Consider the following 26,871-nt stretch of genomic DNA (forward strand, 5'->3'; position numbering starts at 1 on the left):
GGAGGAAGAAAAGGGGAGACTCAGTGGAGCCTGGGGCATCAGAAGCCAGGAAGCAAGAGGTGAGAACCCTCTAGGGGAGGCAGAACCTTGGGGGAGCCAAGGCTGTAAGCTTGTAGCACATGCTCCATTGCCCCAGTAGGATTTCACTTACAAAACTCAAGTTCAAAGATAAAAATCACTACAAATTTTTTTTCTTTTAGAAAAGGGGGTCTCACTCTGTTGCCCAATCTAAAGTACAGTGGTGTGATCATAGCTCACAGAGGCCTTGAACTCCTGGGTTCAAGTGAACCTCATGTATTAGCCTCCCAAGTAGCCTGGGTATTAACTGGTATGAACATACTACAGGTATGAACCATCACACTAGGCTAATTAAATCTTTTTTTTTTTTTTTTTTAAATAGAGACAGAGTCTTGCTATGTTGTCCAGGCTGGTCTTGAATGCCTGGCCTCAAGTGATCCTCTTGCCTGGGCCTCTCAAAGTGCTAGGATTATAGGCATGAGCCACTATGCCCAGTTAGCTTATTAAGAATTTCAAGGTATACCTGCAGAGCATTACATCCAAAGCATGAGACCTTTCTGAGTGTGGGACCATGTGCTATTGCACTGGTTGTACACATGTAGCTGGTGCTGCCTGTTGTTCACAATGGACTACTGAAATGGATGTACCATATCTCCTGTACACAAATGTAGAAGCCATTAGGTCTTGTCTGATGCTTAATTAACACAGACTCTTTATGCATGTATTCCAAATGTTATTTCCACACTAGGTCTTGATTAATACACATATGCACATACACACTCTACACTCAAGTCCTATAAAAACAGGAAAACTTTAACAAAACCTTTAGTATTTAGAACATACTGCTTAAGAAATTTAGGGAGATGTGATTACATTTTTAAAATATTTCTCTTCATTCAGAAATGTTGAGAATGAAAAACATCTGCAATGAAAGGGTACATGCTTTAGTTGTTGAGAAAATTTTAATTATGTAAAATACCTCATTATCTTTTGATGCTGGATATTTGAGGTGTTGAAATATCTAGCCATACTAATTTTTAGTCATATAATTTATGATGTTTAAAAAATAAGTTTATTCCAGTAGAAAAAATCCATACATAGCTAGATTACATGCTTGTATAACTTATCTCAGTTATCCATTCTGGAGAATTAGCCAAGCCATCTTACCTGCCTGGCTAAAACCAAGACACAGTGACCATGAGTGAAAGCTACTGGAATCATAAATACTGTAGTGTTCTAAGGCGAAATATACAACATCTGCAGTTTCAAATCTGTTAAATAATGATGAACGTCATAATTACAGACCTTCATTTGTAGTTCCTCTTGTTCTTTCTTATACTTTTGGATTATATCTTGGTGTTTTTCTTTTTCAATATCAAGTTGCAGTTTTGTTTCTTCCTTAAAGAGAAGAGCTTGCTCTTCAAATTCAACCAAGTGTTGGGCCCTTTCCTTGGCAAGTTCTGCTTCAATCTAGAAATGGCATTTAAAACACATGTAAAACCATTTTACCTTAAAATAAGTACATTAAGCTTATTTTCAAACTCTAAGTTTTAAAATGTTCTGACATTAAATTTTTAATTAAACTATTTTTAAAATTCTAAAAAATTATGTGACTTAAAACTTGGGCCAGAAAAACTGACCTTGTGCCAAATATTCCACCACCTTCTAAGACCTGAAAAATTAGTAGAGGAGTTAGAACTATACAACAGTTTTCAGAAATACTAAAAGCTTAGTTACTTGCTCATTTATACTGTGAACTCAGTCCTTGCCAGCAACTCAGAAAATTAAAGTTTTGTTTTTAAGCAGATTTTGAGGGCTTTAGACTAAGTTCTGCTTAAAACTCAGAGGGAATACAAAGTACAAATGTTGATTTTTCAAGTGGCCCTTTCTTGATGGAGGTCATAGAAAGTTTTGGAGTCATGGATTGTCATTTTAATGTGACTAAAGTGGGAAGGATGATTAAAGGAAAAGAGTCAGTAATGCCCGTACAGATGGTCTCCAACTTACAATGGTTTGACTTCTGATTTTTTGACTTTATAATGGTGAGAAAGCAATATGCATTTTCAGTAGAGACTATACTTCAAATTTTGAATTCTGATCTTTTCCTGGGCTGTTGATACACAGTATGATACTCTCTTGGGATGTTAGGCAGTGTCAGTGGGCTGCAGCTCCCAGTCAGCCATGTGCTCATGAGGGCAAACAACTGATACTGTACAGTGTATATACTGTGTTGCCAGTATTTTTTAGATATTGTGTTTTCACATTCCATCATGTCTACAGAGTACCTATTTTTGACTTACAATACCTTCAATTTATGATGGGTTTATCAGGATGTAACTCCACTGAAAGGTGAAGAGCATCTGTATCCATACTTTGACTCAGATAGCATCATAATGCTAGAAGGGACCTTAGAAATCCCCTAATTCAATCTCTCACATTTCCATGAATTGTGGAAAGAATAAGCAAGAAATCTGGATGCAGATGAAGTTGAGTTTAAATCCTGGCTCTTAATCCTGGCTCTGCTACTTGCTAACTGAGTGATCTTAAGTTTGTGACTGTAACCCTTCCTGGTAGGGTTATAACTAGTTCCCTTAGGGGTTGTTATGAGGATTAAAGGAGGCACAGCTTCTGTGTAAAGCTCTAACATGAGTAGGAATTTAATAGTCAGTGAAGAGTACTTCCACACTCTGATCCTTCAGTCTCTACTACTGACTCCATACTAAATGACTGACTGCTGGGTACCTCACACCTCCAGAAACTATAACTCACTCCTTCCCCAGAAGGCATTTCCATTTTCAGACAGCACTAAGCATTAGGCAGTTTTTCCTGTAGTTGAGCCAACATCTCTCTCCATGTGGTTTTTAACCATTGGTTTTGGCTCTGCCTACTGAAACAGGAAAGAGAACAAATCTATGAGTACTGGAGTAATTTACTCCTGGGAGTTCATCTAGAGAGACTGGAGAAGGCAATCCCAGTGACAGGCTGGCTCTGGGCTTACACTGTGCCAGGATTATAAACTCTAAGAAAGGGCAAAACCAGGTAAATCGGGAGAAAAACTCACAACTGATTGTGACTGTGTGATTTAGGCCACCAAGACAAAGAGATCAACCTAAATTTCTCAAGGGAACAATGAAATCAGGGTTCAAGGACACAAATTTTGCTAAGAAAGTTAAAGGAAGTCCTTTACATTAAATAAAATACTAGATGGAAGACTAGCCCCAGTGTGGGGTCAATTGGTTTTATTGTACTGGGTATAAGATTGAGCATCTGCCTTAAGGGAAAGTAATTATGTTTATACAGTATTGGATTTTAGCCCTTTCAAAATAAACTTCTGGATTGTTTGGGATAATAGGCTACTGATGATCTTTTAGCAACATTACAGAATTACAGAATTACTCGGATGGGCTGCTCTCAGACTGCTGAAGACAAAGGAAGTCTCAGGGGCACTCAGAAAAAAAGAAGACATTCTTTTGAATTTCAGGTACGTAAATCCACTTTGCCTCCTGGTAGCCATTTAGATAATTCACAGGTGCCTCCAACGAATTGTATGACCCAGAAATCTTGTAACTACACTCCTCCCATAGCCTGTTTCTCCCCCTTATTTCAGGACACAGCTCTACCATTCATCTAGTTACTCAAGTCAGTAACTGGAACATCATCTTTCACACCTCTCTCCTTTACCCTCCCCACCCAATCCAACACAAAATCCTGTTCATTTTACCTTCAAAAGATGCTTTGCATCCATTTCTCTATGTCTCAACTTTCATCAGCACTTCCCGATCACCTAGTTCTGGCCACCATCACTTCCTGACCGGCCTCACTTTCATTCCTGCTTCGCTCCAACCCATGCTACGACACACAGCACAGTATTCTTTACAAAGTATAAATTAGGTTTTTTAAATTCCTTCTTTGTGGTTTCTCAAGGCATTAATATATCAAAACTCCTCTATATGAGCTTTTACAGGGCCACTACTAGCCCATATGACACCTTTGTGTAAACTGACAAAGCACCCCTTCCTTAGATGAAAACAGTCTCATGCCAGGCATAGGACTTGATGAGCAGAGTACAGGCTAGATTCCAGCTCCCTTTGCTGCCTTGGCTTGGTGCAGGCTGCAACTTAAACACTGTATATGGTGGCAGTCCTGGATTCCTCCAGTCTGGCTGCCACTACTTTTCTCATTTGATCACTGTGCTTTGACCACACTGGCATAGATAAGTCAAGAATATATGAAAAGAGAAACCAAATGTAAAACATTTGGAAAAATTGGAAGGCATAATATTAATATAAAAGTCAATAATCAATAACATTCAATTATTAATTATTAATAAATAATAGTCACATAGTTCTTAATAATTATTAATAGTAATCAATAATAAGTGAATAATATAAGCATTAATCATTCATAAGATGCTCTGAGACTATTAATAAAAAAGCAACAAGCTATTTTGAGAAGCTCAAGAAAAATGTGTATTGAGGTGCTAAGATATCAAGTATTTTAAAAAATCTTGTGTGGTTAATTAGTAGAGTTCAATAGCTATTTTAGGACAAAACGACATCTTTCCAAATATGAATTGATTGCTCAAATTAAGACAGTGAGAATATATGCAAACTTGGTGGAACAAGACAAAAATTAGATGACAGAAGGACTTTAGAAGAACTTTTAAAAAAAGTTTTCAAAAATTATTATGGAGATGAGGTCAATTAGAAAATCAGCAGGGTTCCTTTGATGAAGTTGAAACGAAGTATTCAGGGAAGAAAAGGTGATGGCTGATGGCTTGAATGAGTTGAATGTTTTGTTTTACCTGAGTTAGAAAGCAAGATCTTCTTGCCCCTGAACTATTCCTTGAACTACTGTAGGTAAAGAGACAAAACAAGGAAGGAATAAATATACGGACAGTGGGAAAGAACAAGCACTGTAGACAAAAGGGAGAAGAATGATTGACTATTGCTAGCTTGATTTTTAATTTGCACAGTCTGAGAAGGAGAAGCAAAATGATGAGCTTCACATGGGATTTCAAACATTTAGGAAAGCTGCAATGGGATGCTAAGAGCCATCTGAATGTGTTGACGAGTTAGCACAGAGAAATGAGATTACTGGTTCCTTCATGATCTGATTAGTTTGAACAAAATGATGAGCCCATAAACACAATGATTTGCTTAAGGGGTGTATTATTTGCCTTTGAGTAGGTGCATTCATGCCAACTTGCCATGTTTTTATTTTTAAATGTTGATATGAGCTGATAATTTAAAATATTTTAGATGACAGGAGTGATGTTTGAGCAAAATGAATAAATTTGTTGATGGCGTACATATAAAGCATGAACCACTTTGTACAATAACTAGTAGTAATTTTGATAAGGAGAAAATTATGATTTCTAAAAAAGCAGGAGTAACATTAACTTAAGATTCACACAAAGTAAAATCAATTATTACCTTTGTACACATCCTAGGTTTTAATTATTTTTGTTTTTTATTTATCTATATCCTCTTCTAGCTCAAACTCCATCTCCTCGGTGAAGGCCTCCAGATGACTCCAGAGCATTCAGAGCATTGTTTTTAAATTTCTTTTGTATTTGTTGTTAAAATGCATAATTAGTATTTTATAAATACCAATATGCAAAATACTGCCTTTTCACTATTTTCCAAGTGAGATATTTGTGGTTGACTTTGTTATTATCATTTTCTTATTGAACATGGAGCCAAACACCATGTTTGACCATTTATTACTCAATGATACCTTTAAAACCAATGGGAATTTTAGTTGCCAAAGTAGGAATCAAATAATTTGCTTATGTTTGATATGCATATATAATTTTTAAAGATATATCTCCTAAAGTAAATTATTATACTATTTTACAAAAAAAATACTGATTGCAAATTATTACAATACGTCAGATTATTTCTGAAATAGCTACTGAATAAATAATAAAAGCAGATGATTATTCAAAACAGAATTTGCAGTTGAAAAATGAATGCTAAGGAATCAGAATATGTAGGCTGCAGGTCAAATCCTGTCAAGAACTGTGTGAACTTAGGATGGAAGGAGAGAATGTTCACTGAGTAAATGAATACAAGCTAGGGTGGTATGGTATAGGACACTTTCTATATATTAACTCTTTTAATTCTTACAACAACTCTGAGAATAACATATAATAATAGAAGTATTACTCCCATTGTCTAGATTAAGAAATAGGCTCAGAGAAGTGAGTGACTTCACCAAGATCATAGAGCAACTACAAGGTGGAAAGGATACGTATACTTAAGTGTTGCTGGTGAACTCTATAGCTCAGTGTGTTTAGTTTTTTTTTCATGTAACCTGTCCCCTCCACCCCTACATCTATACAGCATAGTGGGCTCAGGGAATGGACTTGGTATTTATTTAGTTTCAAAATATTTGAGGATTGTCCAGATCTGCTAATGATTTCTAATTTTATTTCATTATGGTCAGAGAAAATACTTGTCGTGAATCCTTTTAAACTTATTGAGACTTATTTATAAGCCAAAATATGTCGATTTTGGTAAAAGGTCATGTGCACTTGAGAAAAATGTGTATTCTGCTGTCAAATTGAGAATTCCATACATATCATTTAGGTCAAGTTTGTTAACAATATTGTTCAATGTATCTGTTAATAAATTTATACCATTTTCCATTGTATAAATCCTTACTCTGGCTATTTTTCTATCAATTATTGAGAAAAGGAATTGATATCTTAGGCTCTAATTAGTGAATTTATTTCTCCTTACAGTTCTATCAGTTTTTGCTTCATGTATTTGTAAGCTCTGTTATTAGGTGAATGAACATTTAGGGTTATTATGTCCTCCTGGTGAACTGACCCCTTTGTCATTATTAAATATCTTTCTTTAATCCTAGCAAAATATTAAGTATTCTGATTTCTTTGCTCTGAAATCTACTTTGCCTGATAGTAATATAGCTACTCCAGCATTCTTTTTTTTTTGAGACGGAGTCTTGCTCTGTCGCCCAGGCTGGAGTGCAGTGGCACCATCTCTGCTCACTTCACCTCCTGGGTTCACGCCATTCTCCTGCCTCAGCCTCCGGAGTAGCTGGGACTACTGGCACCCGCCACCACACCCAGCTAATTTTTTTTTTTTTTTTTTTGTATTTTTGGTAGAGATGGGGTTTCACTGTGTTAGCAAGGATGGTCTCGATCTCCTGACCTCGTGATCCACCCGCCTCAGCCTCTGAAAGTGCTGGGATTACAGGCGTGAGCCACCGCGCCTGGCCTCCAGCTTTCTTTTGATTTGTGTTTCCATTTTTTTACTTTTAATCTATGGTGTCTTTATAGTAAAGTGCATTTCTTGAGAGCTTATTTAGAAGTTCTAGCAGGGGAGGAGCACAGCTACTCATATACCCTTTACAGAAGAATGGTCCCCCTCTATCAAGAAAGGTCATCCTCTTCCACCAGAACACGTGCAGCTTCAAGAAGGTCACATGTAAAGCAGTAAGGGAGGATGGGGATACCTGCTTAGCCAGACAGATCAGCCAGATCAACCCTGGCAATCAACAGGGTGTGACAGATGTCACAGTCAGATCTTCCTCACATCCTAAAGTACATTTCTTATAGGCAACATATAGTAAGGTGTTGCATTTTTTATCCAAGATAAACATCTCTGCCTTTTTAATAGAATATTTAGACCAGAGCTTAGCCAACTATGGCCTACAGACTAAATTCAGCTATGCCCATTCATTTGCATATTGTCTATGGTTTCTTTTATATGTTACAATGGCAGGGTTGAATGGTTGTGACAGAGACTGTATGTCATACAAAACCAAAAATATTAACTAATTGGTCCTTTATAGAAAAAGTTTGCTGATCTCTGGTTTAGATCATTTCCATTTAATGTGATTATTGATATAATTAGCTTTAAATCTACTATCTTGCTATGTTTTCCATTTGGCCCATCTCATATTTTTTCTCTTTCCCTTATTTTCCTGTCTTCTTTAGGACTGGTATTTAAAATTCAATTTTGTCTCCTTTATTGGATTATTATCTATAATTTTAGGGTTTGGAGAATATGTCTTTAACTCAATACAGTCTACTTTCTAATGATACTATCACTACACATATTGTATAAGAATCTCACAGTAATAATATATTTCCACTTCTATCCTCTCAGCCATTGTGTTATTATTGTCATATATTTTGCTTCTATGTTATAAATCTCATCAATTATATTTTTAAAAATTTAAATAATGAAAAAAGACCCATATCTTTACCCACAGTGTTACCATTTCTGGTTTTCTATGTTCCCCTGTGTAGATCCATATTTCCATCTGGTATAGCTTTCCTTCTGACTAAAGGACTTCTTTTAACATTTTTTATAGTGTGGGTCTATTGGTAATACATTTTTTCAGTGCTTTTTGAAGGAAAGATTTTTTCACTTGGTATGAATTCTAGGTTGACAGCTTTCCTCACTGCCCCCCTAACCTTCTTTTAGTACTTTCAATCCTACTTTTTTTGCTTGCATTGTTTCTGATTAAAAAAAAAAAATCTGCTGTCTTCTTTCCTCTCTATATAATGTCTTTAAAAAATCCAGTTGCTTTAAAATATTTCTTTTTATTACTGTTTTGGACAACTGGATTATAATTTCCCTTGGTGCACTTGGTTTCTTGTGCCTGAGGCTTATTGAGCTTCTTAAAACTATGGGTGTTTAGTTTTCATTAAATCTGTAAAACTTTCAGTCATTATTTCTTCCTTTTTTTTTTTTTTTGGTTCCCTCTTCTGTCTCTTGTCCTTCAGGAATTTCAATTACAGATATATTGGGCCTCTTGAATCTGTCTCATGGCTCACTGATATTCTTTTTGAGTTGTTTCTTTGTTTTTGTTTTGGAGTCTATCTTGTTTTATTTAAAAAGATTTCCTATTGCTGCATCTTCAAGTTCACTAAAGTTTTCTTCTGGAATGTCTATTCTGCCATCAGTCCAATCCAGTGTACTTTTAATTTCAGATAATCTAGTTTTCGTCTCTCAAAATTCAGTAACTGGAAGTAATTTTTTTATCTTCCATTTACTTAACATGGTCAATTTTTTCTTTAGCTTTTGGGTATATGGAATACAGTTATCATATTTGTTTTAATGTTTTTTCTGCTAATTCTCACTTCTGCGTTAGTTTTTATTTACTGATATTTCTTTTCATTCTGGGTCAGTTTTTATTTACTGATATTTCTTTTCATTTTGAGCCCTATTTTCTTGTATGTTTCCATGGATGGCAATTGTTCACTATATGCCAGACATTGTTAACTTACTTTGTTTGGTGCTAGATATTTTTGTATTCCTATGAATATTCTTGAGCTCTGTCCTAGGATGCAGTTAAGTTTCTTGAAATCAGCTTGATTATTTTAGGTCTGCCTTTTAAAATGTATTAGGCAGAATCAAATCAGCATTTCATCTAGGCCTAATTTTTCTCAACTTGTGATGCAAGACCCTTTTCAGCACTCTACCCAAGGCCTTATAAATTACAGGTTTTCCAGTCTGGCTGATGGAAATGCAAATCACTGGCAATGTGTGAGTATTCAATACTCTCTCTGACTCGGTCTGTCCCTGGCTTTGTGTGCTTTTCCCACATGTACACTTTGATCATAAACATATGCAAGGGGGGACTCTTTGTAGATCTCCAGTGTTCTTCCTTTGTGCAGCTCTCTCTCCTGTGAACACTATCCGTGAACTTTAGCCACCATGATCTCCCAGGACTCTGCAAGGTTTCCTCAACTCAAAGAATCTTACAGGCTCAAACTGGATTCCAACTCCCTGCACCATGACCTGAAATGTCTTTCAGGACACTAAGTTATAGCAATCACAGGGCTCACCTTGTTTGTCTTCTGTTTCCAGGAATCGCTGTCTTTCATTGCCAGATGTCCAATGTCTTGAAACCATTGTTTTCTATCTTTTCCTCACTGTTTTATTTGTTTTAGGTAGGAGGGTAAATTTGGTCCCTGTCACTCCATCTTGGCCAAATGCAGAAATATGGAACTTTGTATTTAGATACATGGAAATTGATTCTCAGCTCATTTCCTGCCTTTATAGCTTTAGTAAATTACTCAACTTCTCTAAGTCTTTTTTGTAATGTGCAAAATGGAAATAATAATGTCATGATAATGAAAATTACATTATTAATAGAGACAAATTTTGTTATCTAGATTAGTGGTTTATGAGATGATCTCTGCTGGCCACTCCTGACCCAAAATTTTCAGATTTTATTAATTCAATTTCTAAAACTGCATTTTAAAAAATATTAAAATTAAAGCATGTCCTCAATATTCCTCTGATCTATGTTTATTACACATAAATTAAAATTGATATTTTATAAATAACATCTGTGTCACATTTTGTATGTCAGAAATTATCCCTTTTAATTTTAATAATAGCATACTAAAATACATTAGGAATTATTAGGTCATTTGGTTCTTCAATTTTGAAAACTAATTTGAGATTTTTTTTTTTTTGCCTTCCTTCAAAATTGAAAATTGACTATTTCTTGAAGTAAACTTTTCTCACCTGCATTTTCACTCTCAATCTAGTTGCTTCTGTCAATAAATAAGGTTTTTGTTTGTTTAACTACTGGTTTCTCAAAAGCTCTATGTACTATTTTAAATGAGGTCATTAGTGCAATTCTAAAATGTTCTTAAGTGTGATGTCTTGATGATAATCTAAGAAAATATTTGCTTAGAATTTGTTTATTGCACTAAAAAGTGATAGTGATTAAATAATGTAAGTTGATTATGTAAGCAGTGTGGCTATAGGATTTTTCAATTACAAAATTTTAACTAAATAGTAACAACATTGTACACTTAAAACCAATTTTAAAGGTTCAGCATGCACATTAATTTGCTTTCTTCAAGTAGTAATACTTAAAGATCCATGACAATTAGTAAATATGTAGTTATTTAAAAATGTGCCATCCTTGTTACATAGCAACTATTGATCTTATTATGTGCTTTTTACATACTCTAAAATAATTAAGCACAGACACAAATTGCTATCTACTTTTTTGCATGTTAAAACCATTTAATCCATGAAGTTTATTTTAATATGTGTATTATATATTTGTAAAAAGAACATTTCATTCTTTGGCAAAGGCACAGTGACCCAAGAAAGAGACGACAATGTCATATTAATGATTCTCCTTTCTCATGAGAAGACTTTTAGATAACTTTTTATTCATAGTCTCAATAGCTAACATAGCCAAGGCATAATTATTAGTCCTTTGCTTTCCTGGTCTGGATCTTGATTTACTGCTAGCTAAATTATAACATTTATTAACAAGAAGTCATGTCCTTTCAACCAAATGAAATATCCATTTATACTATAGAAAATTATACATGCCAAAATACCTCTGCAATATCATTAATTCATTAGAAAGATATCATGGTCCTAGCAAGAACTTATAGAATATTATATAGAATTATTTTTACCACCAAATTAACTTAATAGCATAAAGCAAGAACATAAATGCTTTTATATGTCAGATGCTAACACTAACTTGTTCTACTCTGTTAGCACCTCAAGACAGGGTACACTGAACAGAAGTACTAGAGGGGATCATAAACAGAGACTTTTTCTCCAGCGAAATGTATCCGAAAACCCCTAGTGGGGTATGAATATGGAGATGGGAAATTTCTACAAAAGCAAAAGCAGGAAAGTTTACTCCATCATATTAAGAGAAGGAGCTCAGGAGTTTGAGAAGCGGAATGACTCTGAATCTCTATCCACATTAATTCCATTAGTAAAATTTCTGAGTCAAAACATGGGAAGTTTACAATATCTCGGTACATATTGACAAACTGCTTTCCAAAGAGGTTGCTTTAATTTCTAGTCCCTTAAAGAGTAGGTATGAGAGACGATCTCACTAGATCTTAACCACAGTGTTAAACTATTCTATCAGTTGGATGGATAAACAATCTTTCATTGTTCTAATTTGAATATTTTGGATTATACAAAATAGGGCTGATAATCTTCTTTTTCAATTTTTACACATAGATTGGTAAGAATAGGGAAAGTGAATAAGTGCAGACCTGTTAGTTGAATACCCTGAGGCTAATTAAAATAAGAAAGAATTAAAGAAGCTGGGCCTCAGAGAAGAAGGAAAAGAAAAGGCTTATGCTACAAAATAAAACAAAATAAGAATGAGACACAAATAGCAACATTAATCCATATTCTCCAATTTTGTTTTGGTCCATGTGGTACTATTGTTACAGTGATCATTTTTACTATATCCTGACTGTGTACCCTGATGGAGAAGGGAAGGGGTACTTATTTTTAGAGGGCTACTGTTGGCTGAGTATGGCCAACTGTTTGAAGACTGGAAATGAAAGCGACAAATTTAAAATTGTCCTGAGCCAGCAAGAATACCTAAAGGGTTTCAGTATGCTGGATGGTAGAGTGAGGGATTCCTAGTAGAGATGTTAGTTTGAAGGAGGCCACTGCTTGTTGCTGAGGCTACAAGTTATGGGGTTCAATCCCCAAGGAGAAGAATCTGATAAAACCCAAACAAGTTGTCGGGACTTCAGTCAAACAATCTGAATTTTGGCAACCAGCTCCATTTCTAGAGGAAAATTTAAGGCATAATAAGAAAACTAAGGCAGAAGGCCAGTGCTAGGCATAGATACCAGTCATGGAAGAGAGTAAGTTGGGAATGCTTTGGGTCAGTGTGTAGAATATGGCCCAGGGATCAATCAAGGAGTACTGGAAGTTTATGGCAGAAAGATGACTGCTTTTAACTCAATGACTAGAGCTGTGGATGACCTGAGAAGGTACGGACTAACAATTTTTAAAATATTACTTTTATTATTTAAAATTATGAAAGTAATACCTATTCATTGTTGAAACTTTGAAAACTACAAAAAAGACCAAAGACCAAAACCAATGCAGCTTTTTTTCTACTCCAACAGCAAACATTTCTCTGTAAATACTAGCAAGCTAAATGCTTATTCATTTTACTTTGTCAGGGTATATATGTCAAAAGTCCAAAACCAAATAATTCTAAGTCATTTTCCATTCTTTCATCTTCTTATAGGAGAAGAAGAGAAGTTGTAAGAATTATTTCCCTGGTTTTAAGAATATGATCAAATGTAGATTGTGACAGTTGATGAGGAAATAAGAAAATATTTAAAAGCAAAAAGATATGCTTTCGCATGAGAACCAACAGCTATCTTACAAGATTCCAAAATGTGTTATCATTGTTAATTTTTCATTATGTTGTCTAATATTTTGGAAAAGACACATTCCATAAGCATGTCTGGTCTAGGAAATTCCAGAAGGAATCAAAAGTGTGCACAGAAGCAAATAAATCTATCTGGAAGAGTCTTCTGACAAATGGTCAGAATTTTTAAAAAGCAAATAGGTTGCATGCTGATGAAAGCCACGCTACCATTACCTTCTCCTTCCAGTTATCATCACTCAGCAGCTTCTGTCTAAGGGTTTCTTGCAGCTGCTCGATGCTTTTCTGATGTGAAATCAGCATCAATTCCCTGAAAATCATAAACCCAACAAATAAGTCAATACTTACCCCTAACACAATTCCTAAGTTGTAGTTCCTGGGTCAGAAGATATTACTTCAAAACTTAGTCTGTTTATTTTCTTTAGCAGTATATATGCTGCTACTACATATCATTTTAACTATTAACAGCAATTTACAAGTGCTGCATATATGGTATTTTTTCCAGGCTTAATTTTTGCTTAATAAGTAGTAAGATATTATTTTGACAATAAACACTAACAACATATGCAGAGTCACAAATACAATAAAATGCCTTCTGGCTGTTCATGTGTGCAAAAAATAAAATAAAATGTTACAAGTTGTGGTTCAAAAAGTATATGACTAAATTCTAAAATAGCACCAGACAATATTTGGTTTCTTTAAAAAAGGAAAATATGTTGGGATATGTCATTAAGCAGTTAATTAACATTAACATGTTAGCAGTTCCTGTGAAATTTTCTTTTCTTTTACTTATCTCAAATATTGATAGGAACAAACCAAATTAAGTAGAGAGATGTGTGATGTCAGGGATGCAATATAGCATAAAACATATTAGAAATTCGAAAACATAAAGATCACTTTATTATCTTAATCCACGTAAGTAGATCTTCATGCTTAGCTTGTGATCCTCTGGATGGAAGTAAGGACAGGAGGAAATTCAAGAGAGAATTTCACAGGGGCACTGAAATTAAGATAAAAAATCAGTAGTAGCAGCAAAAGTATGCTTATTGATCAGGGACCCTTCCCTCTTGCATGATCATTATGATTCTTCTTATGTTCTATGTATGTGATTCTTCTCTATTGCTCATTCATTCTCCTAATCCTTTTGTTTCCCATCATCACTCTTTTCCTTTTAGCTCTGACCCTCCTGCAAAAACCTGTGACTTTCATTTATAATTGCGTGTTCAACATCTCCACCCTAATGGTCCATCAACACCAAAAATTTTATACATCAAAAACCAAATTAAATATCATCTCCTACAATCTTTTATTTCCTCCTGACTTCTGAAAACCTTCAAGGGTCATTTCTGAAGGTTTGAATCATCTCTGACATTTCCTTCTCTCTCTTCTACCACAACCATGCAGTAGCAAGTTCTACATAGTCTCCTTCTTTGGGGTAACCTCAAACTATTTCCTCCTTTCCTAATACCAAGACCCAAGATAGGCAGAAGAAAGTAAAAAATATCAGAGTTGTGATCAATGGAAAACAGAAAAACAATAGACAATATCAGTAAAACAAAAATTTGTTTCTTTGAGATCAATAAAATAAACTTCAAGGTAGACTAATCAGGAATAAAAAAGAGAAGTCAGAAATTACTAATATCAGAAATAAGAGTGATCATACTACTACAGATCCCTCAGATATTAAGATGATAATAGAGAAATATTATGAGCAGCTTTATAATAAATATTATGAACAGCTTTATGTCATTAATTTTGACAACTCTGATGAAATGGACAAAATATTTTAAACAACCAACAAAGTTCACTAAAGAAGAAATAGATAACGAATAGTTGATAATTATGGTAAGTTTAATTTACTATGAATGTTCTAAACTTATATGTGCCTATTAAAATAGCCTCAAAATATATAAAGCAAAACTTGATATAACTGTACAAAGAAATTCTTAAATCCATACCTTAGTGGTAGAATCTACCACAGATTTCTCAGTTACAGACAAATCAGCCCAGGACCACCACATATGCCAATGGAAGTATAAACTGCACAACTCTAGACTGCTATGTGAATGTCTTTGCTACAGTTGTGTAATGTAGCAATCCAGGGTCAAGCAAATAAATAGTTCATTAAAGATACAGGAGACTTAAGGTTCATAAGACAGATTTAAGGTTCACATCTAGAACCTTGTAAACAATTAGTGGATAAATACATCATTATTTTCCAGCTCATATGGAATTGACCACTTCTAGGACAAAAAGTAAGTTTTAGTTAATTTCAAACAATGGTTATACTATAACCTGCATTATTCAATATGGTAGCCACTAGTTTCATGTAACTACTGAGCAGTTAAAATGTGGCCAGTTCAAGATGTGCTATAAATGTAGAATACATACCAATTTGAAAATTTAGTACAAAAAACCTAAATACCTGTGATAACATTTTAAGACAATTACATATTTAAATAATATTTTGGATAGTTTGGGTTAAATAATTAAAATTGATTTTACTTGTTTATTTTTAGTCTTTAATGTGGCAACTAAGCATTTTAAAATTACATATGTAGAAGTATAACATAATACTTCTACAGAACAGCAATGTGATAATGTATATTCCATGAAAACAAAGAAATGTCTGTAACAAAAGATAAATAGCTTCAGGTATTTGAAAATTTTTTAAAATGTATTTTTGAATAGTTCATGAGTCAAATAAACATCACAATTGGTATTTTAATATCCTTTGAACTGAACAATAATGAAATTATTAATTACTATCAAAATGAATGGAATAAGGCTAAAGCAGCATAAATTGTGGTATACCTTAACATACAATATAGATGAAGAAATGAATAATCCTCAGCTACATGAAACTTTACAAACAAATCCCAGGAACATAATATTGAGCACAAAGAACAAATTAGAATGATACATATGGAATGGTTTTATTTATGTGAAGATAAAATACATGCAAAATCTAACATTGTTTAGGAATACAAACATGCTTGGTAAAATTATATAGAGAAACATGGACACAATAGATGTAATCTGTAGGTTTTTGTAGATGCTCTTTATCAGTTTTAGGAAGTTTCCTTCTATTCCTCATTTGTTGAGAACCACAAAATGCAGGCTGGTGGTTTTCTCTGAGGAAGGAGTGAATGAGATGGAATTGGGGAGAAGCAAAAGAAAACTTCTAAGATAATGGTAAGGTTCTTTTTCCTAAACCGTGTGGTTGATACACAGATGTTCACTGTATTGTAGCTCTTTATATTTGATACCTATGCAAACCTTCAATGTATCTACTCAAAACTTATAAAGAAAAACAATTATTGATATAGCCAGAGCACAGAGTAGAATGTGCACGTGGAAGAAAGAGAATTCAAGGTAAAAACCAAGGTGAAGGAATGTGCAGGTGACTTGTCGGTCTCTCTCTTGAGTGGTGGGGTTTACTGTGCTCTCTGAACAAGGCAGTGTCATCTAGCCCTGGAGATATAGAGGTGAATTAGGAAGGAAGAGTCACTGTTCAAACTGTGCTCAAAATCCAGCAAATGTAAAAAGGAGATCTATTAACGTGTGAGGCAGACCCAGCAGGCTTGATGCTTGCACATTAGTCTCTAGGCTGGAAAAATGGAAGTGAAACAAAAGGAATAAAGAATGAGGACAGCAAAAGTGAGAATACATTAAAAATTTTACTCAGGGCTTTCTTCCAAACATCTGGCCATTCCTGTCTCCTTTGCAGAGTCATCTTCCTCTAATGTAATCTAGCTGATGACAGCTCCCAAATTTTATCTCTAGCTCAGATCTGTTCCTGAGTATCTGATTCACGTATCCAACTCTCCACCTGACTGTTTTACTTTATTTTAGAAACATCTTAAATTTAACATGTATATACTCTCAGTGGCTTACAATACCAAAGTTTATTTTTCTTGGATTAGGTGTTATCTCCTTCCTTGCTCCACATTTTGGGATATAGCCCAGTGAGCAGCTCTCACTTGAGAATGCTGTTATTGTGGCAAGAAACAAAACAAAACAAAGCCAAAACATAGAATCTCTTAGAGCTTCTACTTGGAACTGGTATATATCACTTCTCTCACATTTCAATGGCCGAACAAATCAATTGACCAAGTCTGATGGCAATCAGGTGTGGATAGCATTGTCCTCTCACTGGGAGGTGCACTGTAAGTCACCTGACTGGCACCAATGGACTCCATCACAACTCTGAAATCCCACAGGAAACCTACCCTAAAGGACGGAAACATTTCTTGCTTGGACTGTGATTCTTTTTACTGACAGTAATTTCTAAATTCAATTTTTGCCATAGCTCCTCCTAGCTTGCCTGTCTGAAATGTGCCTCTTTTTCATTACCTGGCTTGGCCACGTCTGAAGAAGCTATTAGGTTTTGCCCTTGAGACACCAACAGCTTTATCAACTTCCTTATGGTCTGTAGATGTTGGTGGGTGGTTAAGGGGGTTGCCTCTTTGTTTATTTATTTATTTATTTGAGACAGAGTCTCGCTCTGTGGCCCAGGCTGGAGTGCAGTAGTGTCATCTCGGCTCACTGCTAGCTCCGCCTCCCAGGTTCACGCCATCCTCCTGCCTCAACCTCCCAAGCAGCTGGGACTACAGGCACCCGCCACCACGCCTGGCTAATTTTTTTGTATTTTTTAGTAGAGACGGGGTTTCATCGTGTTTGCCAGGATGGTCTCGATCTCTTGATCTCATGATCTGCCCATCTCAGCCTCCCAAAGTGCTGGGATTACAGCCGTGAGCCACCACTCCCAGCCGCCTCTTTGTAATCCAGGCCCTCTCCTCCAGGCAATCAATGCTTTGGTTTCTGTCACTATAGATTAGTCTGCATTTTCGGGATATGTAGATATATTCTGAAATACTGTATATTCTGAAAATATATGATTCTGAAATCATACAGTATATTCTTTTTTTGGTCTGGCATCTTTTACTCAGCGTATTTTAGATTCATCCAGGTTGTACCTTATTGATAGTTCATTCATTTTCATTGCTGAGTAGTATTCCATTGTACAGATACACTGCAATCTGTTCATCTATTCATCTGTTGGTTAACATTTAGGTTGTTGTATATATTTTGGCTATTATAAATTAAGCTGCTTTCTATATCTGTGTACAAGTTTTTGTATTGATATATGGTTTCATTTGTCTTGGGTAAATACATAGGCATGAAATGGCTGGGTAACAAGATAGGTATACATTTAACTTTTAAAGAAACTTCCAAACTCTTTTTCTAATAACTTGTACTATTTACCCACCAGTAGATTATAAGAGTTCAAGTTCCTCCATATCTTTGTAAACACTTGATACTTTCAGGTTTTAAGTTTTTACATATTCTAAAAATGTATAGTAGTATCTCATTGTGGTTTTAGTTTGCATTTCCCTAATGAGTAATGATACGGAGCATCACTTTATGTGCTTATTTTATTGGTCATTTGCATATATTTGGTGGTGTCTATTCAAGTCTTTTGTTCATTTTTTATTAGGATGTTTATGTTCATATAACTGAGTTTCTAAATATCATTGTATATTATAGAAAAACTCCTTTATTATATAGATCCTTTGCAAATATATTATTCCAGTCTGTGGTTTTTATTTTCATTCTCTTAAAGTGTCTTTTGAAGAACAAGTTTTTAATTTTGATGAAGTTGAATTTATCTCTTTTATCTGTTGAATGTCATTAATTTTTATGTTAAACTAATCCTATACTCTTACGATAAACTCCACTTATTCATGATTTATTTCCTTTTTATATGTTATCTTGATTTTAGCCCCTTCAATTTGCTAAAATTTTGTTTAGAATTTTTATATCAATGCTCATTAGAAATGTTGGTCTGTTAATTTTCTTGTTATGTCTTTGTCAGGTTTTGTTATCAGAGTAATACTGACTTCATAAATTAAGATGGGAATTGCTCTTTCTTATTCAATTTTCAGGAACAGTTTGAGTATAAATAGTATTATTTTTTCTTTAAATGTTTGGTAAAATTAACTGGTAAAACCTCTGGGCTGGAAGTTTTCTTTGTGAGAAGACTTTAAATTACAAATTCAATTTCTTTAAAAGATATAGAACTATTCACGTTATCTATTTCTTCTTTAGTGAGCTTTGGTAGTTTGTTTAAAAAATTTTGTCCATTTCATCAGAGTTGTCAAAATTAATGACATAAAGCTGTTCGTAATATTTATTATAAAGCTGTTCATAATATTTCTCTATTATCATCTTAATATCTGACAGATCTGTAGTAGTTATCATCCCTCTTATTTCTGATATTAGCAATTTTTGACTTCCCTTTTTTATTCCTGATTAGTCTACCTTGAGGTTTATTAATTTTATTGATCTCAAAGAAACAAATTTTTGTTTTACTGATATTGTCTATTGTTTTTCTGTTTTCCATTGATTACAACTCTGATATTTTTTACTTTCTTCTGCCTATCTTGGGATTTTTTCCCCTCGCCTCTTCTTCTAATTTCCTAAAGTGGAAGCTGATTTTTTTTTTTTTTCACATAGACATTTGTCCCTAAGTTTTTCTTTGGTGACATCCCATGAATTTTGATGTTTTTATTTTCATTTAGTTCAAAATACTTTCTAATTTCCCTTTTGATATTTTATTTGACCACTGTATTATTTAGAATTGTTAAATAATTTACAAATATTTAGGGGACTGTCCAGATAATTTTCTGTATTTGATTTCTATATTAATTACACTGTGAGAAGAGAACATACTGTACTTTGTATTATTTAAATCCTTTAACATTTCTTTGGTTTTATTTCATGTCCCAATTATACAGTCTGTCTCAATGAGTAATCTGTATAACCACGGGGGGGGGGGAAATGTGTATTCTGCTGTTGTTGGGTGAAATGTTGTATAAATGTCAATTAGGTTAATTGATTACAAAGTTCAAGTCTTCTATAGCCTACTGATTGTCCTATTACTTGTTTTATCAGCTATGAAGAGGGGGTATTGACATCTTTAACAATAATTGTGAATTTGCCTACTTGGAATTCCATCCAGCTTTTGCTTCCTATATTTTTAAGGTCTGTTATTAGATGTACAAATATTTAGAACTGTTATGTCCTCCTGATGAATTGACCTACTTATAATTATAAAATGAACTTCTTTACTTCCGGTAAATTTTTTTGTTCTGAAATCTACTTTGTAAACCCATTACAGCTTTCTGATTAGGGTCAGCCTGTTAGATCTTTTCCCATTCTTTTATTTTTGACCTCATATGTCTTTATATTTAAAATACGTTTTCTGCAGGCAGCATATATCTAAATCTTATTTTCTTATACAATCTGATAATCTCTGCATTTTAATTAGAATGTTTAGACAATTTACATTTAATTTAATCATTGATACAGTTAGGCTTAAATCTACCATTTTGCCATTTCTTTCCTATTTTTCCCATCTGCTTTTTCTTCTCTTTCCCTTCTTTCTGTTTTCTCTCAGATTTTGCATATTATATGATTCAATTTTATCTTTTTTGTTGGCTTATTAGCTATAGCTCTTTGTTTAGTTTTATTTTAGTGGTTGCTATAGGGTTGATAATAGATATTTTTAGCTTATCACAGTTGTGATAGGCTGAATAATTGCCTCCAAAGATGTCCATATCTGAATCTATGAGTATGTTTCCTTATATGGGAAAAGGGACTTCGTAGACGTGATAAAGTTAAGGATCTTGAGGTGAGGAGATTATTTTGAATTATCTGAATGGGCCCTAAGAGTAATTACTAGGGTCCTCTTATAGGAGGGATGCAAGAGGGTTAGTGTGGGGGAAGGTTATATGACAATGAAACAGAGATTGGATTCATGTGGCCAGAAGCTAACGAATGCTGATAACTTGTAACAGATGGAAGATGTAAGGAATGTCTTCTCTGGATCCTGCAGAGGGAACCAGTCCTGCTGCCACCTTGATTTTAGCCCCTTAAGATTCATTTGAACTTCTGACCTCCAGAACTGTAAGACAATAAATTTGTGTTATTTTAAGTCACTAAATTTGTGGTCATTTGTTATAGCAGCAATAGGAAACTAATACAATATCTTCCTATAAGTGATACTATACAGCTTTAGCAATAATATGAGAATATCATGACAGTAACTTGATCAAGCTAAGGAGCAACTGTCAATGGAAATAAAGTAGCACTTCACCTGGTTTTCAAAGCCAGGATCATAGAATAAATGTGTCTAGTCACATGCTTGATAGAAGTGTCCAGACAGCCTAACAATTTGATCCACTTAATTTCTTAAATTAGGTTTCTTGTTGGAAAATAAGTCTTATTGATTAGAAAATCCAAATGAGCATCTCCTGAGAGTGCCTGTGAATACATTAGAAGCTACCTTTACTATAAAGTAGATGGTACTGAATATTTGAGATGCTTGAATTTCAGTCTCCCTGGATATAGTTACAATTTTGATACCACAAAAAGTAGAATCCATTCCAAATGCATTCCTCTGATGGACTCAGTGCATGGAACTCATGTTAAATGTAACTTTTTAGAAGAAAAACTTTAAAAGTCTAGTAGATTATAGGAGCTAAAATATAGTAAACTAGGATGCAAACAGTGTTAACGAAGTGATGATTATCCACTGAATTTTCCAGGAATTATGAAGTTCTTTATGACATTTCTAATAAAGTATATAGTATTTTGAGTAAATTGTTATGAAAATATAAATTTGTATCTGTGATGATAATTTTGCTTGATATTATGGTGACAGAAATGAGAAGGGCTTTTATACCTCCTTGATTCCCTGCTGAGCCTCCATTCCTGACTCTAAGAAATCTCCAGTGAGACTCTTTAATGGGATAAAGCAGAAAGAATAATTATACATGATATTATATGCACTGATTGTTCTTGATTAGAATGGAATGGGCAGTGAGTAACGTATACAGGACTGATTATATGTGTGAAAAAGATAATCTAGATTCCAAAAATAAAAATCACACTTGTACAGTACAACCATGGCGGTGCTCACACATTGTTCAAGATCATAAAACAATCTTAGGACACTGGTAAAGAGAAAACAATCTCATGTTGACAAAAACTATGAAGGACCAACTCTGACTCAAGCAGGACTTTTTGCTAGAAATTTAGAGGAATTACGAGAAATAAAATATTTATTATAAAGGCATAGTACATATTTTTCCATGTTATAAGTAGCTGAAAACATATAGCTATTTAGTTATCTGACTTTTTTTCTAGAATCAGTTCAAGAGATATTGATGTTTTAGAATTATAGGAAACAACACAGATTTAGATCCTAAATTTAAATTTTACTAAGAATTTAATAAAGAAGATTACCACTGGAATCCCGGAGTTCTCATTGTACTCCTAGGTCTGATTTTTGAAAGTCAAAAGCTCTCTGGCCTGAAAGAAAAACTGGAGCTTCCCAGTTTTAAATTCCGTGATCAGTTGTTTGATAGAAATTAAATTCATTCTCGTCCATGCACGCATCCATCCCTTACAGCAAATATTGAGTGCCGACTATGTGTCTGGCACTGTTTTATTCTCTGGGGATATAGTAGTTCTTTCTTTTCATTCCTTAGAAATATGTTAATACAACTCCCTCAGTTTTAGAAGAAATGAAGACCTGAGTGATAAATGACTATCTGAGGTGACATGATTCACAAGTGACAAAGCTAGCTCAAGCTTATGCCAGCCAGCAGTATGTCATGCTGTCTTTGCTTTGCATATCTCAGAGGGAGGTGTGGCTGTCGACATTCTACCCTGAAATTTCACCAGATAGATTTAAAATTAAATTTTTTGGAGTTGCCACAATAGGTAAATTAGGACTTACTCACAATTAAGAGTATTTATTTTTAAAACTTTATTAAATTCTTGGACCAAAAAGAAAATGAGAATCTTAATTTCTTATGTACATGCAAATCCAGATTCTCTTAATTGCAGTTAAAAACATAACTGCAAACAAATGTCAAACCATAATGCCAAAATGACAGTTTTAAATTCTGTTTCACAAGTTGTTCTTTTAGAGATGTCTTCACATTGTCAATCAAATAGATAATTTTGATTTTGCCATAACTCCTGCCTCTGTTAAAAGCAGTAAGTGTGTGATAACATAAGACGCTTGGCAAGCCTCTTGTTCTGAGAGCTGTTGATGTATAGGAAATCAGAGAAAGAGGTGAGTCTTGGAGAAAAAAACCTGATAAGACTTATTGTTTTCAATTATTACTTAGAACATTTCATAATGCTTTAAACTAACAGATTAGCATCTGCATTAGTATGTTTGAACACTGCTACAAAGACATACCTGAGACAGGGTAATTTATGAAGGAAAGAGGTTTAATTGACTCATAGTTCAGCATGGCTGGGGAAGGCCTCAGGAAACTTATGGCAAATCATGGCAGAAGATGAAGAGGAAGCAAGGCACATTCTTTACAATGTAGCAGGAAGGAGATGTGCCAAGAAAAGGGGGAAGAGCCCCTTATAAAACCGTTAGATGCCATGAGAACTCACTCACTATTATAAGAACACCATGGGGGAAACTGCCCCCATGATTCAATTACCTCCATCTAGGCTCTCCCTTGACATGTGGAGATTATGGGAATTACAATTCAAGATGAGATTTGGGTGGGGATACAAAGCCTAACTATATCAGCATCCAAATGGAATCACTCCAAGGATTGATCTTTACAACTGTAGGAGTAAAGCAGATAATAATGAATTCAACAGATATTTACTGAATATCTTACATGGCCAGTGCAGGGAATAAAAATTAATACGACATGGTGCTTTAAGGGGTTAGCAATCTAAAGAAAGATGAAAGAGAGGAAACTAATACTTTCTGAGTACCTACAACCTACCAGGCACAATATTTTAAAATTCTCAAGAAGATAGCTATTATTAAAATGTCCACATTACAGATAGGGAAAAGAAGCCTTAATTGCCCAAGCTTAACAGTGGTCAAGTTGGGATTTACTCTGTGTTTACCTTGCATCACTTCTTAATCCTTTTTCATATCTAATACTAGATATAGCTAATCACTAGTCATTGCTTCTAGAATTTATGAAAATATGACAAGCCTGAATGAAATAACTAACCACTTAGTTTACAATTTTAGAAAGTAGCTGTGAATTGTTTTTATTCTACTTTCCATCTGAAGATATAGCTTTACTTCTGATTCTACCAAGGCACTAGGAAGCAGAAGACAGCATCTCATATTTATCGAGTGAAGAGAAGAATACTGAGGGGGTGGGGGTGAACAAGAAATTGAGAGGAGAGGAGAAGGGACACAAAAAGAGCATTGCTTTTTTGCAGGACTGTGAGTCTCCTAAAGACTCAGTGTTACAACATGGTTCAGAAAGGTGTCACACTGAGAAAGAATGACAAAACTTAGCCCTTCAAGACAAATACTGAGGGAATTGTGCAAACGGTAGAGAAGAGAACATGAGTTATAAGGTCAGACCCAACAGAGCTTGATTTCTGTCTTTGCCAATGATGTGACCCTGAGCAAGAAATTTAGCCTCAGTTAAATTAACATTAATGTCCTCATCTCCAAAATGTGGAAAATGACACCTGCTTCACCAGTGAGGCAGGTGTGGTTGCTAGCCAGTGACTTTGTGCAAATTTGGAAATGACTTCTCTTCTGGGTTGGTGAATTAGAAAAAGTGCTCCCTTGGTCTGAGGGAAGACCTATGGACACAGGGCTTGGTAAGGATGACAAACTTATGCAAGAAAAGTGAACCCCTTCCTCTGGCAAGTAGCTATGATAGCAGAGCCCAGGCTGGCCTCCTGTCCCCCTTAGCCCTTCCACTGAGCCTCACAAAATGGTGCATGGCATTGTGCACAGGGTTCCTTGAAAACAAGATAAGATAATGTCTACAGAAACATTTAGAGGGCTCCTCATTGTGAAACCTGTGGATAGGTGAAAGAGCTTGAGAAAGAGAAAGGAAAGGGGGAGGGGAGAAAAAGGGAGAGGAGAGAGGAGACAGAAGAAGGGATAGAGAGAAAATGAGAAAGCAGGTATGTTTAATCATGAGGTCCTGCCATATATTTGAAAACAGGAGACTCTACAAACCTCTTGAAATAATGTGCTGGGTTTTGTGTATACTTTTCTGAAGTGAGTATATTGTCTGTCTGTTTTCCTGTTGCTATTAAGAACTGCCTGAGACTGGGTAATTTATAAAGGAAAGAGGTTTAATTGACTCACAGTTCCGCATTGCTAGGGAGGCCTCAGTAAACTTACAATCATGGAGGAAGGCAAAGGAGAAGCAGACACCATCTTCACAGGGTGGCAGGATGGAGTGAGTGCCGAGCAAAGGGGGAAAAGCCCCTTATAAAACCATCAGATCCCGTGAGAACTCACTCACTATCACAAGAACAGCATGGGGGTAACTGCTCCTATGATTCAATCACCCACACTGGGTCCCTCCCATGACACATGGGGATTATGGGAACTGTAATTCAGGATGAAATTTGGGTGGGGACACAGCCAAACTGTATCAGTGAGGGTTCATAGCTTTTGACTAAAAAGAAAAAGATGGAGAGAGGAGAGGCCAAAAGAGAAGTTAATGAAATGCAGGTGGGGGTGAAAGAAGTGGATAAAATCCTTCCCTGTAGCCTAAAAATTATGCTTTATGGGAAAATGGGGGCAATTTAGTAAACTGCATTTAAGATACATAAGTAGAGAGACTGCCAAACAGATGCAGATGTATATTATTTATATCTCAGAATAATTTACACATAAGCAACTTGCACCTAACTTTTATTATGACTAAGCTTTTCCTCAAACAACACTCTTCATTATTCCCATCATGTTATGGGCAAATTGATCACAGTAAGTCTTTTTCTGTATTTTTTCTTGGAGTTTACCAAGATAAAGATAATACAGCATCTAGGAATGCAAAGGGTATGAGAGCTATTATAAACAGTGTGTGTTCCGGCTGTATGGTTGTAGGCCACATGGTAGTGCGTAAGCGAATTTCTCCAAGTGCTATATGTAGGCAGTCTTCAAGCTTAAACACATATGTCCTCATAAAATATATTTGTACATTTGTTATAGAGAATTTAGGACATTTTTAACTACATAAGTAGTTTTCCCTAAGGATGGAATTAGGTGCCCCCATCAGCCCACAGAACCCTTTTTAACCCACAATATGCCTGAAGGAGTGTTGCACATTCACAGTTCTGGGCAGAGTTCTGGCCTTGGCCACAGAGACCTTGTATTCCAGTAGGATGGGAGCTGAGGGCTGTCTTTTCAAGAAGTTAAAAAATGGCCACACTTTTCTCTGGCATCATCCTTATGACTTGCTGCATTCTTCTCCCTCCATAAAGGAAACCCCTCTCATCAGTCCCAATGTGTCCGTGACCAAGCTGGCCAGACTGTCTCCACCTGCAGAATCCCATGATCTGAGAAGACCTACTTCTTTTCCTTTCATTGAAGATTCTTCTCTACCTAGCACTTCCTCAGCTGAGTGTGGGGAAGAAAGCAATGCCCAAATAGATAGATTTGTACTAATCAATGAACTATTTCCTAGTTACTAAACTCCCTTATCTCTCCAAATTCAGAAGTTCTGCTAGTTTTTTTTCTAAGGTCACCTCTGGCTTTTTATCTTTTCCTCCTCTTCTGAAACTACATAGCTTCTAAACTGCACAATTTGTGACCTCAGCAAGGGCTCTGCTCTCCTGAGGGGTCAGGGAGGAAGGGTG

The 26,871-nt window shown here is 35.1% G+C and overlaps 1 protein-coding gene across 1 annotated transcript in view; it reads right to left on the reverse strand.

Annotated features, from left to right (window-relative positions):
* The window catches only part of LEKR1 (leucine, glutamate and lysine rich 1), a 225,258-nt gene that overhangs the window by 20,033 nt on the left and 178,354 nt on the right, over positions 1 to 26,871 (reverse strand). Inside the window, exons 10-11 of the mRNA XM_025376590.1 lie at positions 13,411 to 13,504; positions 1,324 to 1,488 (exon numbers count right to left, since the gene is read on the reverse strand). Coding sequence (XP_025232375.1) covers positions 1,324 to 1,488; positions 13,411 to 13,504 — 259 coding nt within the window. The remainder of the gene's footprint in view (positions 1 to 1,323; positions 1,489 to 13,410; positions 13,505 to 26,871) is intronic.

This window comes from Theropithecus gelada, chromosome 2 (assembly GCF_003255815.1).
Source record: "Theropithecus gelada isolate Dixy chromosome 2, Tgel_1.0, whole genome shotgun sequence".
In the NCBI taxonomy this organism is placed as follows: Eukaryota; Metazoa; Chordata; class Mammalia; order Primates; family Cercopithecidae; genus Theropithecus; species Theropithecus gelada.